The sequence below is a fragment of the Panthera leo genome, chromosome D1, assembly GCF_018350215.1.
Source record: "Panthera leo isolate Ple1 chromosome D1, P.leo_Ple1_pat1.1, whole genome shotgun sequence".
In the NCBI taxonomy this organism is placed as follows: Eukaryota; Metazoa; Chordata; class Mammalia; order Carnivora; family Felidae; genus Panthera; species Panthera leo.
The window spans coordinates 46,699,388-46,717,134 of record NC_056688.1 but is presented as its reverse complement, the minus strand read 5'-3'; the positions used below and the strand labels follow the sequence as shown (position 1 = coordinate 46,717,134).

At 42.8% G+C, this 17,747-nt stretch overlaps 1 protein-coding gene across 4 annotated transcripts in view; it reads right to left on the bottom strand.

Moving 5' to 3' along the window:
• The window catches only part of SYTL2 (synaptotagmin like 2), a 115,365-nt gene that overhangs the window by 53,683 nt on the left and 43,935 nt on the right, over window positions 1–17,747 (bottom strand). For all 4 annotated transcript variants that reach the window (XM_042904627.1, XM_042904630.1, XM_042904632.1 and 1 more), the window contains exon 2: window positions 11,467–11,969. In XM_042904627.1, coding sequence (XP_042760561.1) covers window positions 11,467–11,579 — 113 coding nt within the window. In that variant the 5' untranslated portion in view covers window positions 11,580–11,969. The remainder of the gene's footprint in view (window positions 1–11,466; window positions 11,970–17,747) is intronic.

The following is a 17,747-nucleotide window of genomic DNA, read 5'->3' as shown; positions in this document are numbered from 1 at the left end:
CATACAAATTTTAGGTTTGTTTTAGCTCTGTGAAAAAAATGCAGTTGGTGTTCTGGTAGGTATTGCATTAAATACGTAGATTGTTTTGGGTAGTATAGGCATTTTAACAATCTTTATTCTTCCAACCTATGAGCATGGAACATCTTTCCATTTCTTTGCATTGTCTTGAATTTCTTTCATCAGTGTTTCACACTTTACAGAGTACAGATCTTCCACCTGTTTGGTTAAGCTTATTCCTAGATATTTTATTGGTTTTGGTACAGTTGTAAACGGGATTCTCTTCTTTTTTTTTTTTTTTTCAATATATGAAGTTGGGATTCTCTTCTTAATTTCACTTTCTACTGCTTCATTGTTAGTGTATAGGAATTTGAAGGATTTCTGTACATTGATTTTGCATCCTGCAACTTTACTGAATTCATTTATCAGTTCTAGCAGTTTTTTGGGGGGATATTTAGGGTTTTCTAAATACAGTAACATATCATTTGCAAATAGTGAGAGTTTTACTTCTTCCTTGCCAATTTGGATGCCTTTTATTTCTTCATGTTGTCTAATTGCTGTAGTTAGGACTTCCAGTACTATGTTAAATAACAGTGCTGAGAGTGGAACAGGCTTGTCTTGTTCCTGACCTTAAGGCAAAAGTTCTCAGTTTTTCACCATTCAGTATATTGGCTATGAGTTTTTCATATATGGCCTTTATTATGTTGCAGTATGTTCCCTCTAAACCTACATTACAGAAAGTTTTTATCATGAATTGGTGTTCTACTTCACCAAATGCTTTTTCTGCATCTATTGAAATCATTATATGGTTTTTATCCTTTCTCTGATTGATGTAATGTATCATGTTGATTGTTTTGTGAATATTGAACCACTCCTGCATCCTAGAAATAAATCCCACTTGATTGTGGTGTAAGATTTTTTTTTAATATAATTTACCATCAAGTTGGTTAACATACAGTGTATACAGTGTGCTCTTGGTTTGGGGGGTAGATTCCCATGATTCATTGTTCACATACAACAGCCAGTGCTCATCCCAACAAGTGCCCTCCTCAATGCCTATCACCCATTTTCCTCTCTCCCCCATGCCCGCCATCAACCCTCAGTTTGTGCTCTGTATTTAAGAGTCTCTTATGGTTTGCCTCCCTCCCTTTCTGTTTGTAACTATTTTCCCCCCTTCCCTTCCCCCATGGTCTTCTGTTAAGTTTTTCAAGTTCCACATATGAGTGGAACTGTCTGTCTTTCCCTGCCTGCCTTATTTCACTTAGCATAATACCCTCCACTTCCATCCACATTGCTGCAGATGGCAGGATTTCATTCTTTTTCATTGCCAACTAGTATTCCATTTTATATATAAACCACATCTTCTTTATCTGTTCATCAGTTGATGGACATTTAGGCTCTTTACATAATTTGGCTATTGTTGAAATCACTGCTATAAACATTGGGATACACGTGTCCCTATGAATCAACACTCCTGTATCCTTTGGAGAAGTTCCTAGTAGTGCTATTGCTGGGTCATAGGGTAGTTCTTTTTTTAATTTTTGTATTGTTGGATTCAGTTTGCTAATATTTTTTTGAGATTTTTACATGTATATTCATGAGAGATATTGGCCTGTAGTTCTCTTTTTTTGTGGTGTTCTTATCTGGCCAGGGTGATACCGGCTTCATTGAATGAATTCGGAAGTTTCCCTTTCTCTTCTATTTTTTGGAATTGTTTGAGAAGAATAGGTATTAACTCTTCTTTAAGTGTTCGGGAGAATTTTCCTGTGAAGCTGTCTGGTCCTGGATTTTTGTTTTAGGGGATTTTTTTATTATGGATTCAATTTCATTGCTGGTAATTGGTCTGTTCAAATTTTCTATTTCTTCCTGCTTTAGTTTTGGTAGGTTATTCATTTCTAGGAATTTATCCATATTTTCTAAGTTGTCCAATTTGTTGGCATATAGGTTTTCATAATATTTTGTTACAATTGTTTGTATTTCTGTGGTGTTGATTTTATTTGGGTCCTCTTTTAGAGGTTTATTAATTAGAGGTTTACCAATTTTGTTAATCTTTTCAAAGAACTAGCTCATAGTTTCACCTGTTCTATTGTTTTTTAGTTTCTATGCCATTTATTTCTGTTCTAATATTTGTTACTTCCTTCCTTTCGTTGGGTTTGGGTTTTATTTGTTCTTCTTTTTCTAGTCCCTTTAGGTGTAAGGTTAGGTTGTTTGAGATATTTCTTGCTTCTTGAGGTAGTCCTATATTGCTGTAAACTTCCCTCTTAGAACTACTTTTGCTGAATCTCAAAAATTTTGGACCATTATGTTTTCATTTTCATTTGTTTCTGTACAATTTTTTATTTCTTCTTTGATTTCTTGGTTGACTCATTTATTGTTTAGTAGCATGCTATTTAACCTCCAAGTGTCTGTGCTCTTTCCAGATTTTTCTTGTGGTTGATTTCTAGTTTCATAGTGTTGAGGTCAGAAAAGATCCCAGAGTCAAGCCCCTATTTTTAAAGTTATAGGCCTTAAGTCCCACTGGTTGTAAGAAACCACATATTCAGGTCCTCTCAATTTCAAAGGCAAATATTATGGGAATTCATCCTCCATTTTATGGGTTCCCTGTGGGAAAGTCTGTTTTCTGCCCTTCTTTGTGCCACCAGCTTCCTCTGCACCACAGATGGCCCTAATCCACTTCACTCCCAAACTGGGCCTTCACTCTTCCTACCTTTTTCAATGTGGGCTCTTCTCCACCATTTAATTGTGGAGTTTGTTCTGTCAATCTTTGGGTTGTTTTGTGGGTTATTTATACCGATGTGAGTGTAATCTGGTTGTATCTGTGAGATGAGGTGGGCTTAGGGTCATCCTACTCTGCCGTCTTTCTAGCTGACCCTCTACCTGACAAGTCTTTTAACCTCTACATCTCTCCACCCATCTCGGTAAAATGAGAATCACAAACTCCAGAGTAGAGCAACAGAATAAAGAAGTATTAAAGCCTTAAGCAGACTTTGAACTTTTGGGAGGTAATGTGCTACATAAATCCAAGAGGGTTTATGATTGTCATTCAAGCTAATATGCACCCTTCCTAAGTAGCAAATCAAAATGTCTTAGCCAGAGAACGTTGTATGATGGCCACACCAAGGGGGTGGCAGCAGGGCTGTGTGTGAGGGTTGCACACTGGCATGCCCAGGAGTGGAGAAAACAGGAGGGATTCTAGCAAGTGCATGTCCTCTCTCCAAGGGTGCCTGGAGTGTCTTCCTCCCAAGAGTTCAACTCTCTGCTGGAAGTTTCTCTCCTCTCCCAGTTACCTAGGAAGAAGTGACCCCATCCCAAACATGTCCAGTTATGATAAAACATCACCAAACCCTGACAGAAACAGTCATCACTTTATGGTTTTGAATCACCAGGGAGGTCATGGTTCTTATCAAACATTTCTAATGGTTTCCAATTGTCTGATGCTTTTGACAAAGCAAACAATCCTCCATGGGCTACTGATGGAGCTTTTTTGGCTTCTCCTCCCAAAGGACCAAGTTTGAGTTCAATTCCAGAAGAGAGAAGTCCTTCTAGCATTCCATGATTACAAAGTGAGCGCCTAGGAGCAGGTCTTGTACTCTATATATCCTTATTTGGTATCTCTGGAAAACGGTGGGTATTTACTCAGTGCCTGTGGAGTGAAGGAATACCAAATGAGGCCCCTGACCACCTGGCTTCAGACTACCTTTTCAGATTCATTTTCCAGCATTTACCTCCAGACTCTACTCGCCAGTACTCTAGATTTCTTATTATTCCCCAAACTGCTCTTTCTGATCTCCATAAACATTACAAGCAGAAAGTCCTGGCAGAAAGATTACAAGGTTTAGACTCTCCCAAACAGGTCCAAATCCTTGTTCTAACCCTTCCTATATGTTACCTGGGCAGGTTACTGAACCCCTTGACACTACAGTCTCTTTGTAAAGAGAAGGAAAATAAGATCTACTCTGTAGGACTTCTAAGATGATTAAATGAGGTGTTTACCTGAAAGCCTAGGGAAGCCCAGGTGTTTACCTGTTTACCTAACAGTGCCTAAATCTTGGTAAGAGGCCAATAAATGTGAAGTCTCTCAGGATATCTTTCCTCACTTCTCTTTGCAGTACATTGGTCCTTATCCTTCAGATCCAGCTCATGCACCACCTCACAGGGGAAGCCTTCCCTGATTGCCAAGACACATGTGAGCAGCTTGCCCTTCCCCCAGGCTCCCACAGCACTGACCACATCATGTTCCAATGATCTATTTGCACATCTGTCTCACCCACTACTCTGTGAACTCTGCAAACACCTTGTAGGTGAGGACTACATCTTAATCACCTTTGTAATGCGAGCACCTCGCACCAAGCCTGGCACAGAGCTGATACCCAACAACTGTGAATTGAGTGAATAAAGAACAAATAAATGCTCAGCAGCCACCCCAGTCTGAGTCAGGCAAGATATAAGAGAGATCCTGTCACTGCTGGGCTTAAGTGAACCATACCCAATACAACGACAGTGACAGGTATGGTTCACTTCCCCTGATGAGGCAGGACATCTCACTCTTGGGGGAATGGGAAAAAGCATGATGAAATATGGCATCAGCCATCATCTTGTTGAAAGAGACCACAAACCCTCATAGCATAACAACTCTCAACTCCTCTTCAGGTTATTTACTTACTTATTTTTGTTGTTCAGCTGAAACGTACTCTGTAGTCATCCTCGTGCAACTCTTACTCTGCTCCTGCCTGAATGACTGTCTGTAAGCCTTAATCATGCTAAACTTTCAGTGTGCAATGAACACACACCGTGTGAGTCAGGCTCACTCAAACACATTGGCCCCTGGAAAGGCTGGTAGCCATTACATTATAGAACGAGGGGTGAGTTTGTGGCTTAAGTGGCAAAAGAGTACGAAAATTTTCAAATTCATTAAGTGCCAATTATGTCTTTCCTAACATGATAATCACTGCTAGGTTTAATCAGTTTCCTTTTCTATCTTAGTCATTTGGAATATCCTATAGATGAATACATATATGTGACATTAAATCCCAAGTTTTACAAAGATGTAGGATCATTAAACAAAAATTCCACCATCTAGATAATGCTATTAAAATCTTCTCTATCAGCCGGGTTGATGTCTCATTTTTCATCAACTCTAATTGTACCAACAAAAATGGCATTTGATTCTCTAATTTGTATACCATTGAGTTGAAATGAGAAAAAGATAAATTTTTCAGCTCACAGTTTTCATTGCTTACCATCCTCTCCACACATGCACATTGTGCTTAGCAGAGAGCTGAGGATAGAGAAGATGCCCACTAAACCCTGCTGGGCTGGTGGGCAGAGATGAAGGTAGAAGAAAAGCACTCAGCCCATGAAGCACACTGTCCTGCTGGCCTTCCAGGCAGAATATGCCCCTCATGCCCCCTCCTCTGGCTAATACATATAAAGCATGCATGTTGTACTGGGCCCCATGCTTGGCACTTAACATGCATCATCTATCATCTCATTTAATACTTACAATTTCACCATGATGTACAAAGAATTTAGTGAATTGTAAAAGACAGCCATCTTGCCTCCTCTGCGTGCTGAAGGCCATATCTATTCATTTGTTCATTCATTAATTCATTAATCCCCTATCATGTATTAGCCAGATGCTTGGAATTGTGCATAAAAAATTCAATCTACAGCCCTAAGCACCAGCCTCAACTTCTGTGTTGCAGAGTGTGAGCACTTCCAGAGGAAAGTTGGAAAAGCAGTGACACCCTCCAGTCCAGCCTCAGTATCACCCTCAGCCGATCCCCTGCTCCCCTTTGTATTCACACAACACACCCCAGCTTCCAGTGATTCATCATTAGGCAAAGGCTTACCTTCACAGGAGGGACCTTCATGATGTTATCTAGTCAACTGGACAAGAAACAGCAGTCTGTCCAGAGAGGCCCACTGGCCCACTCCCAGGCGCTTTTTTTTTTTTTTAACTCCTCAGTATATTCTGGACAAGGCAGTTAGACTATGTGATTTGAGAATAGTCTGAGGCCAGAGAGGTTAGAAGGTTTGCCCAAGGTCACACAGAGCCAGGACCAGAAGCCATCCAGACTCCTGGCCAACACTGTTTCTGCTACTCCATCCTACCTGAGAAAGCCAAACATGATTTTGCTAAGATGGTCATCACACTTCACTTTTTCTACAAGGGAATTCAACCTTTGATAGAGAATCTGAGAACTAACACATGCAAAAATGAAATAAATTGCAAATGCTCCATGCGGAAAATGAGAGGAAACATGTGTCCCTTGTGTCATGGACACATCATAAATCCACACAATCTGCTGAGGCAGCACAGCATGAGGGAAGGAAGCACAGGCTTTGCAGTTTGATGAGCAAGGCTTCAATCTTGCAGGCGCTTAACCTCTTCTACCTCATTTCCTCACTGTAAAGCAGGTTTAGCTATACTGCTATGTAGATGAAAGGGGAAAATGTAAGTGAAGCTCAGGGTACAATATAGTTCCTTAACAAATGTTGATTCCTTTCCCTTTTGCACTGACAGAAAATACCCCAGAGGTCCTGAAAAGCAGTTCTTTAATGCCAACTGCCTTCCCTTAAAAAACTAGGTCTTAGGGGAGCAGCTAAGAATCATAAGATGTGGTTGCGGTTGTGATGGTATCTATGGCAAGAACATCCATCACCGTAGATGTGGTTATGTATGCACAGGGGTGGGGGTGTGGTGCTGGTGGGGTACAGACGCACATGGGCAATGGTTTCCTGCTGACAGTATGACGCAAAGCACAGGAAACACCACCTTTAAAGTGTCTCGTTTCCAAACCATAAAAGACTAAAATTACATATGTGTATGTGTGATGGTGTTTCTTAAAATGAAAAGGGAGTAGGGAGAGAAAAAGAATCCATCCTAAAGTCTGCTTCACTGCTGGTCTGTGAAATGGCTCTAGCTGGTAGTTAGGGAAGCATGCTGAGTATACATGCATGGTAATGACTGAGCCCAGCACTTGTGGCTGTAGGCAGAGAGGCAGCATGAAACACAGTTGTGGTGGCAACAGTCACCTGGAACTGTTATCTTGCAGCTGCATCCTGAGACATCACACTGGATATTCCCTTGGGTTCAAGTCCATGCTCTACCAGGTACAGGGATTTGAGAACTGAACACTTTCCCTGTGTGACACTCATCTTTCTCATCCATGAAATCATCCACAATGTCTTGAATGAGCTTGGAGGTAAACAATTTGAACCCCTGGATATATTAGGAAAGGCAAACAGATTTCAGTTTGAACGCAAAATCTCACTTACAGCCATGCTGAAAAGGATTCTGAGGCATCATCTGGTCTTACTGGGCAACAGTGCTCCAGTCCATTGCCTTTCTAATGATGTCTTGTCGGGGTTATTATTAGAATTATATAATTTATGTTTCTAAAGCCACATTCCAAGTAGGAGAAGGACAGAAACTGAAAATCATGTTAGGGAAACAAAGCTGAGATTTTTAATTTGCAATTGATAATCCATTAAATGGACAAAAGTCAATTCTTTGAGGGCTGGGACCATGTCTTCATGACCCTAAAATTCTCTTCATATCATTGTCCAGAGTAGTTCCTTATACTTAATAGATGCTCAACTAAATTTCACTGCATTAAATTATTGAGAGTTTTAGGAGCAATTTGCTCCTGAAGAGTCAGACTACCAAGCATAGAATTTTGACCTATTTTAGAGGTAAAAGCAGAGTGGGGAATAAGGGAATTGAAATGTATCCATCACTTCTCATGAGCTAAGAAGATTAAGAATTATTTTACTTAATCCCAACTCTAATCCCTTGAGTTTGGTATTATGGTCATTCCCAGTCTCTGGGTTAAGGCTCCAAAAGGTTAAATAACCTGTCCAATGAACTATTGTTGGTTAGTGGTAAGGAGAGGATTGAAACTCATGTCAGTTTTGACTCCAAGGTTAAGCAGGGGAGTTCTTCCCTATTCTTCTGAAAGAATAATGCCAACAATTTTGACCCCAATTGAACACGGATGCTTTATGAACATACTGAACTTCACTTCAAGCACTCCAGAGTATCTGATTATGGCTACAAATAATAATTCATAGATAGACAGTGCTTCACAAATTAACAAATGATTAACAAATGACAGTGCTTAACAAATTGCAAAGGGCAATAATACCAACATGGGATAGAGGGAATAGCACTGGACCAAAAGCTTTTCTTACCATAGCTTTGGCAATGACTAGCTGTGTGACCCTGGGCAAGTCACTTCCCCTCTCTGGGCTTTACCTTCTTTGTCTGTAAAGTAACCAATATGGACCAAAAAAGCCCCTTTTCAGAGCTGTCAGGCTATATGGAAGGCTGACAGAAGAGTCAAAGACAAACAGCTGGAGAATAGCAAAGGGGCTGAAAAGCAAAAGCCCATGGAATAGCATTTTCAGAGACCAGAGATCTAGTTCCACCAGCCCAGAAGCAGAACAGCCTCAGACCAATACCCACAAGTCCCTTTACCTCTAAATCAAAGAAGGGGCCACAGCATGATTCTCTTTACATGAAGCAGGCCAGGCCATGGGCTGGGCCTCTTTCAGTGTCTTCAGACTATTGGCCTCATGCTCACCTGCCACCCCCTGCCCCCCACCCCCACCCGGCTGTAAACCATCACTCCTCCCCAGGAGCAGAGTCCTAGAGCTATCTGTGGCCAAGTAAACATCAGGTGCTTGATGTCTAACTCAAAACTCCCCAGAATGGTGGTGGTATATACGGCCTGACTGACACTTGATTTTTTGCCACCCCAAGACTTCTTCCTATCAGTTTACAAAAGTGGCAGCTGCTGGGGCACCCTCAGAAATGGCGAATGGGAGGGGCATCTGCAAACTCACCACTACCAAGGGACTCATTGCATTGTTGCTGCAGCTGTAGACTGGCTGGTACCAGAGGATATGCTCATACCCCTTACCAAGCCCAGCTCCAGACAGAACTTTGCATGTTTTGAGGATTTTTCCATCAGCCACTGCAGATGTCTATGAAACACCTCCACTCCACTCACACAGAAACACACAACTATGCAGAAGACTCAGCAGCCTGCAATCCCAGGGGCCAAGAACATTTAGAGTCAAAGGTGTTCAGCGATCTGGTTTTCACAGTCCCCATATCCTGACGTAGGAAGAGGGGCCCAGTGCAGCCTTTGCTCCAGTGCTTTCTTTCCAAGTCTCTCTGTCTTGTCTTCTGAGAGGATAAAGGAATTCCCACTATGCTTTAAGAATCAGCTAATATTGGTGCCTCGGATTCTGTGTCTCCCTCTCTCTCTCCCCCTCCCCTGCTCATGCACTGCCTCTGTCTCAAAAATAAACAAACATTGGGGCGCCTGGGTGGCGCAGTCGGTTAAGCGTCCGACTTCAGCCAGGTCACGATCTCGCGGTCCGTGAGTTCGAGCCCCGCGTCGGGCTCTGGGCTGATGGCTCGGAGCCTGGAGCCTGTTTCCGATTCTGTGTCTCCCTCTCTCTCTGCCCCTCCCCCGTTCATGCTCTGTCTCTCTCTGTCCCAAAAATAAATAAAAAACGTTGAAAAAAAAAATTTAAAAAAAAAAATAAAAAAAATAAAAAAAAAAAATAAACAAACATTTCAAAAAATATTTTAAAAAGAATCAGCTAATATTGGGGTACCTGGGTGGCTCAGTCGGTTAAGCGTCTGACTTTGGCTCAGGTCATGATCTCATGGTTCGTGAGTTCAAGCCCTGCATCGGGCTCTGGGCTGACAGCTCAGAGCCTAGAGCCTGCTTCAGATTTGGTGTCTCCCTCTCTCTCTGCCCCTCCCCTGCTCGCTCGCTCACTCTCTCCCTCTCTGTCTCTCAAAAATAGATAAGGATTTAAAAAAAAAAAACAGAATCAGCTAATATTTTCTCTGTGCTGCCCTCACTCCTTATTTTCAAAATGGGTTTAACAGTCCTACCTTGCCAAATCTCAGGGTTGTTGTGAAGAAACATAGGATACCATTCATGAAGGGGCTTTATAAACTGTAATGCGTAAAGGATCAGTGCTACCAAAAGGCTCTGAGGGCAGATTGGTGTAAATCCCCTGCCCGCCCCCCCCATAAAATGCTCACAGCACCTCACTTGCTGAGAATGGAGAAAAGCGCCCCTTCCAGGTGCACAGAGCACTACAGGTGACTTGTGGGGAGGCACATGCCAGGTAAAGAACCCCATTCTCACACTCCAGTATCTGTTACCATCATAGCTCTGTGCCCTTCCTACCTCAAGGCAAAACAGCTGCCCTCTTAACCACAGCCAGGTGCCAGGATGGCCTGTCTGCAATTGTCTTCTCAGGGAGGGGAGGAGGAGTTAGTGCATGAGTACCTAAAGACCAGAACGTGACTCTCAATCCTGACACCTATGGGTTGTATGAGCTTGAGCAAGTCACCCGACCCGTGCCAACTTCCTCACACATCAAGTAGGCATAGTTGTATCCCACCGTGACCCACTGCCAACTGCAAAAGAATGTTTGGGCTCAGAAAAATGCCCTTTGCAATCTGTTCATCACTGTCATTTGTGAGTCATTTGTTTGTGAAGCACTGTCTGTCTGTGAGATATTACTATGAGTAGCCATAATCAGATACTCTGGAGTGCTTGTAGTGAATTTCAGCATGTTCACAAAGCATACACATTCAGTTAGGGTCAAAATATCGTTCAAATAAATCCATTATTCATGATCCTGTGTCCCAGGAAATAAGAACATGGCTTATGCTCCTTTTGGGTAACTCCTGGGACAGTGATTATGCAGTTAATACTATTAACTTACACTCGGGAAGCCTTTCCCTGTCTTCAAAGCCCAAGGTTACACAGGTGACAGATGGCTCGCGCTGGGCTCAAGCCCACATCTTTGACATCCTGGTCTCATGCTCCATCTACCCCGCAGGTGAGTGGAAAGCAGTAGGAATGGTTACGTGGAACATTTGGGTTCCTTTCAGCAAGAATAGTGTGTCAAAGTTGCCATTCCTTCTTGTGAGACACAAATGAAAAACTGGCTCAGTGAGAGCCAATTTCAACTGCTGCTGAAACCAATTCAAACATTTCTGAAGGTATGCAGAAATGTGAGCTACTTCTCAATTTATTTTCTTTTAAAAATCTTAGGAATTAAAAAAAATTCTAATTTTGTCCATGATTCCTTTTTTTTTTAAAAAAGTGGCTATAAATATGCACACATTCAAATATACAGATGCAGATGTATGTACGTGTTTGTATATACTTCATTTTAAATTCAATATTTAATAAATTAAAGGGGTTTAGTTTATTAAGACTATTTCTGGCAAAAGTCCTAAGGAATTAGGAATTAAGAGACACTAAGAAGGAAAAAAGTCCCATCCTGGAAGTAAACCTAAAATTGGAACCTGTAAGTTCAGGCTCCAACTCAGAACTACCACTTATGCCTGAGAAAAAGAGGTGTCCCATCTTCTGACAGACTGTGCCTCCTTCCCCCATGCCCGAGGACCCCCTGGCCTCTTACCTGACTCTCTCCTCTTCCACTCTCTTCAGAGCAGCGTCCCGCTGCAGAACCTTCATGATGGCTTCTTGCTCCTCCTCGGTCAGGAAGCTCAAGTCAATCATTTTGAGACGCATACACAAAGATAATAGCAACAAATCCGGCTTACAATTCTCAAAGCAAAACAACTATGACTGTAGTTCAAATGATTAAAAGACGCAAAAATTAAGTGAAATAATATCTTGTTCAGTTCTGCAACAAAAGTCTTGTGTTGGCTCAGCTAAAGTTTTAGGTGACTGATTGCAAAATCCTCCGCACCCTCTTCAGCGAGGAAGTGGTGGCCTGTGGGACAAGGTGGAGAAGAGGCTCTCAGAAGGATGATGAATTCCTTGCCAGACAGGTCACTTGTTCCTACGGTGGCATTCCTACTCACACTCACACTCTGGACCAGTTTTAGACACAACTGATTCTCCTTCCGTCCAGATCATCGACTTGAGGAGAGGCAGCAAGATCCGAGCATCACCTACCTGGGGAATCATGAGACAGTAAACACCAGACAGTGAGAGGCAGTTCCTACAAGCATTGCTCATTATTACAAGATTTAAAACATGCCTGGGGAAAGAAAATGACCATGTGAGATGGTCTCTGAGATCAGGGAAACCAGTTCTGCCAGCTTCCTGAGCAAATGGGTCATGAAACATGCTTCAACTCAATTCCAGACTGCCAAGATGGAGAGCACACAAAATGCCGATCGACATTTGACAACCGACTGAGCAAAGGAATGGTTGCCAAAAGGAGCTGGTTCTCTCTCTACAAACTCATGGGATGCTAGGCTAAAAAGTCACGCTCAAGGTCCATAAGACCAGGAAGACGTGATCAGCTGTCAAGTGATTATGGATAAGAAACTAGACGTAAAAATTCACAAATGCTCACATCTTCATGAGTAGGAATGTTGCACCAGAATATATCTGTGCTCTGTACTGACAGGTAGTGAGCTAGTATCAGGTTAAGATACTTCGCGCAAGAGTGGAAATTGTTATTCTTCACCCAGTCCCACCTCTAACTTTGCTGAGTCTAGAGCAACTCACCAAGCTTGTCTCTCTTCATTTCTGAGGAGAAAGTACATGTGATGTGTGTGTACATAAACTGGGGAAAGGGAGATGCAGAATTTCAACCTCCACCCCCCCATCCAAAATGAGAATTTTAAGTAGGACTCTGGGTAAGAATCCTATTTTCTTTGAGGCAATTCAAACCCATGTGCAATGGGAAGGTGACACGAAGAATTCCATAGCTGTCTGGGATTTCAGAAGCCACCTACTTCAGGATTGGGGCCCTTTAACAAACACCGTGCTATACATACGGTAGACACTGAAAACCAGGTGTTCAGTAAGTTTTAAAGCAGTCTCACTGAAGAATAAAATACAGTGTGTACACGGCTGAGTACTTTTTATGAGTAAGTTCTTCGCTTTGGCAAAATAGAACTGCTGAGAAGCGCCCCTTCTGCCACTTTAGCAAGCGAGCTCTCACTCGGCGACTCAGATTTCTTCTCATCTGCGCTGACTTGCCCATAGGACAGCCCTCAGAGGTTGTAAAGACTAAGTGAAACGTGAACAGAAAACAGCACATATCTTGCATCCTCTACCAAAAATAGCTACTGAAAATACATTCTAGCTTCCTTTCTGAGTTCACACTTTTGTTCTATCCCTCTGAATAAGAGTGTCCTTGATTATATAGTTTCCTTTTCTCTTTTGTATTATGTTTCCTTCCCAACTTCCCCATGAGGTGTGAACTTCATGGACACATACTCTGATGACCTTTGTTTTAAATTCCTGTAGCTCTCTTCATATTGCCCACAGTGACTACTCAAAAATAAACATTAAGACACTACTTTCTTCTCTCTTTTTAAAAATTTGCACTCATTTGTACAGGTTAGAGCCACTTGTTCATCTTGGAGACTACTCATCCTTCAGGGTGAAAGTTACCAGTTCCAGGAAGCCTTCCCTAATTTCCATAGCTAGAGTTAAAAGTAGACTCACTTATGGCTCCTAACTCTTCACTCCCTCCCTGAAATAGCCATGCAACCATGTTGCCATTAGAGTAAGCAGAGTATTCATCCCTACCTTCCTATTGTTGGGCTTGACCTGTGACTTTGGTCCATGGAATGTTACAAATGACATACAAGCCTGACTGTAGATGCTCATGTGGTTTGGCTTGGCTTCTTACAGTCCTGCCATGGGCTATAAGAAGAGCTGCCACAGGTAAGCTACTGCCCTTTCAGTCTGGGTCCCAGAAAAGGAGGTATTGGGACAAACTAGAACCTGACCCACCTGAAGTAAGGCCACCCCAGCTGACCTGGCGATATGGGAAGAAATAAATATTTGTTGTTGGAAGCCACTCAAGTGTGGCGTTGTTCTAGAACACTTCTGTAGCAGGAGCCTAACTAATACAAAACTTTCTTCTCCATATATACACTTTCACTGTTGTAACTATGTGTCTTCCTTCAGTCGTTCCCATTTGACTGTGAGTCTCTGAATGCGAATAAGTAAATGAATGAACCTAATCCAAAAAATACAAGTTTGCCAGGGGATGGCTATCCTTTCACGCAGAATAGCTTCTTTCATGCATAGGAACTTCCTTAGATCTCACAGGCTAGCAAGGAAATGAATTTAGGCCACATTCTGAGAACCATGAACACTGCCATATGGTTCGATGAGAGACTGTTTTTAAATCAATAAGTGGGGGACAGGAAGAGGACAAAGGAGAAAAACAACTCAGGTTGTCCAGCAGTGGTAATTGGCAGCGTTGCTAAAGGAGGAAATGCTGGTTTCCACACCTTCATGTACAAGCTAACCAGTGCTTCTATGTAAGAGCTTCTAAGGGTTAAAGGTTTTTCCTAAGAATGGGCTGTTAGTGAGACAAAGAGCAAAGTCTTCATTTCACAGACAAAGGAGTGAAGGGCTGGAACCTTCGACTCCTAACTGGGTAAGACGGCATTAAAGCTCTTGGATGGCAATCAAGACTCTTCAATGCCAGGTGCTTTCTCAATTCCCAGTATTCTGGATGGTCTCTACCATGGGAGCTAATCAAGCATTTAATTCATTCATTCAACAAACACTTATTGAGAGCCTATTATGTGTCTGGCACTAAATAGAGCAATAAATAAAAGAGACAAAAACTTCGTGTCCCATGGACTTACATGGCACTTAGAGGAGACAACGATAAAACGAAAAAGGCCTAGATAATTAAATTATGTAACAAGGTGATAGCAGAGAAGGGAAGGGGGGAGCTGGAGTTTTAAAGACAGTGATTAAGGTTGGTCTTGCTGAGAAGATGGCATCTGAACAAAAACTTGACAGAGGCGAGGAAACAAGCCACGCTGGTAGCAGAGGCTCCTGAGGTGGGAGTGTGTCTGGAGTGTTCAGAGAACAAGGAAGCTGGTGCCAGGACACCAGAGTGTGCCAAGAGGAGGACAGGATGGGGAAGGTCAGAAAGGAAATATATCGGACTGTATTCGGCTTTGCATTAGCACTGTATGACTTCTGGCTTTCACTCTGAGATGGAGCAGCACTGAGGAAAGGCAGAAAGAAGGAGAAGCAAGTATTTACGGGGTACCCGTAAACACCTGGCACTTGACATATATCATCTCATTGGATCCCCACAAAGATCTGAGGCTGGTGGTTTGTGATCTGTGTGTTTAGATGAGGAGAGTAAGGCTCAGAGAGGTGTTGGCCACCAAGCCTGTGTGTGGTGGGGCTGGTAGCTGTCAACAGCTTTGTCAGATTAAGCTGCCCCGATACTGAACTCTCCCTTAATTCTCCCAGCCACAGATTCTTCAAACTGGGAAGCAGAACAAAACTCTTCTGTCTGAATGTGGACTCTCATTCTCTGCTTAAGCATAAAAAAAATCACTGGCCCTCAGCTGGCAGTCAGCAATGGGGGCAACTTCAGTGCAATGGGGGCAAATTGGGAGGGATGAAATCCAACAACAGGGATTCCCTATGTGTTCACACATAGTAGCTCCCAGGGTGAGGCATAAAGTCTTCCTTAGCTTCGGCCTCCCTCCCACCCACCCTCGTCATTCTGCCGAGTGACTTTTCTAAGTCACATGTGACTAAGCCATATGGCCAGGTTTAAAACCCTTTACAACTTCCCATTGCCCCTGGGCTAATGCTCAAACTCCCCACTGTGGCCTGTGGGCCCCACATGAACTAGCACCAGCTTTCTTCCTTAGGCTATTGCCACACAACTTTTGCCCCCTTTGAATATGCTGTTCCTTCCTCCTGGAATACCTTTCCTGAGCTAATACATTTGCGTCTCAAGTTAGATGTCACTTATTGCACAGAAGCCTTCCCTAACCTCTCAAGGCCAGGTTAGGCATCCCTCTTGTGGGCTACAATAGCACCTGACTTCCTGAGTCAGGATATCTATCACACCATCTGGAATCCCTATCCGCTCATGTTTTTCCTCCACTAGTTTATGAGCAAGGCCTGGGCATCTGAGTGCTTTGTGTCCCTAGCACCTGCCACTGTTCCTTGCATCCACAAGGCACTCACATACTCAACACATGAATACAAATGGAAGAGGACTGAGTTGCCCCCTTCTTCCTTGACATGAAGCTGGCTCTAGGGCCATATTGAAAAACCAGTCCATATTATTCACAGCTTTCAAGCTCTAGGTCTTTCACATGACTGTGTGGTTTAAATAAATTACATGACTTCCCCAGGTCTCAGTTTTCTCATCTATGTGATGGGCATATTTATTCTTACTTTCCCTTTCTTATGGAGATTACTGTGAAGCTCTCATAAAAATGCAGGACACCATTGAGAACAAATAAGGAGTGAGCAAGAGTAAGAGCAGCAGCAAAAAAAAATAAATAAATATATAAACATTAAAAGAAAAAAAAAAGAGCAGCAACATGAAAGGGAAATTTACAGGCTCTAAATGCAGACTGGGCTTAATTCAAGTTTTTCATGTGTCAGCCCTGTTATGCCACATCTACAAAAGCCACTACTCCTTGTCAAGTGTCCAAAGTTAAGCTAGAGAGGGAAACCAAGACCCCAAACAGTTGGTTCTTGCTGGTAATCACAGCAAGAAGAAGAGTTAGACTTATAGCCCTAATCCCAATCATTCTGCCTGACCAAACCCAGGTTAAAGCCTGATTATCAACGGCATTTGTTCTCCAACCGCACTCTGCTGCAAAGGCAGACACATACACCATCTCTTCCTTCCCCAGATGACTGTTGTTGCACCAAAGCCTGCAGACCCCAAGGAAGAGGAGGAAACCTCAAGTAAGTAGTGACTCTCACATGATGAGGTTTTCAGATGAGAAGCAAATTGTTCTGACAGTCCTGTGACATCAAGAATGAAGACTTGAAAGAAAAATTTGGGAGGCAGAAGGAGAGTAGGAATCAATACGGTGGGGTTAGGAAAAATAGCGCTGGACAGCCCTGATCAATTAAGGGACTCACCCCCAGCAGTGACAAACCATTATACATAAAACCAAATGTTTTGTAAACTTCCTAGATCATAGTGGCATCAAGGAATAAATGGAATAATCCACAGATGGTTCAGAAGATGCCTAGGAATGAACAAGTGAAGTGGGACAATTAGAGAACACTTGATCACCTCCCACCCACTGCAACAATCTCCCCCCTGCATACCAAACTGGTGTCATCAGACCTGCAGGCCACCCCACCAGGGCACCACGCATGCCCAAAGCCCTAATTCCCCTACGGGGTTGCTCCACTTTTCAGGCTTAGTTTGAACTATAGTTGAACTTGCCCCTAATTTTTACCCTTTGCCTCCAATTTCCCCTGGCCCCCTCAGCTCACTCTCCCTTTCACACAGCAATTTATATATTTTTAAGTTTATTTATTTATTTTGAGAGAGAGAAAGGGAGCAGGTAAGCAGGGGAGGGATAGAGGTAGAGAGGGAGAGAGGGAGAGAGGGAGAGAGGGAGGGAGGGAGGGAGGGAGGGAGAGAGAGAGAGAGAGAGAAAGGGAGAGAGAATCCCAAGCAGGCACAGAGCCTGACACGAGGCTCGAACTCAGGAACTGTGAGATCATCACTTGAGCAAAAGTCGGATGCCTAACCGACTGAGCCACTCAGGCACACTTCAACTCAAATTTTTTGAGTAGTAACCTTGAACCAGTCATAAGACATTGAATTATGCTTTCCCCTCAAGAAGTCAAATTTAGGCAACATATTAAGTTGAGTAATTTGCGTCTTTTCAATAGAGTGATAAAAGCCCTGACCACGCAGAAACAAAATATTCATGTAGCATTGTTTCTGGACAGTGCTGTGGA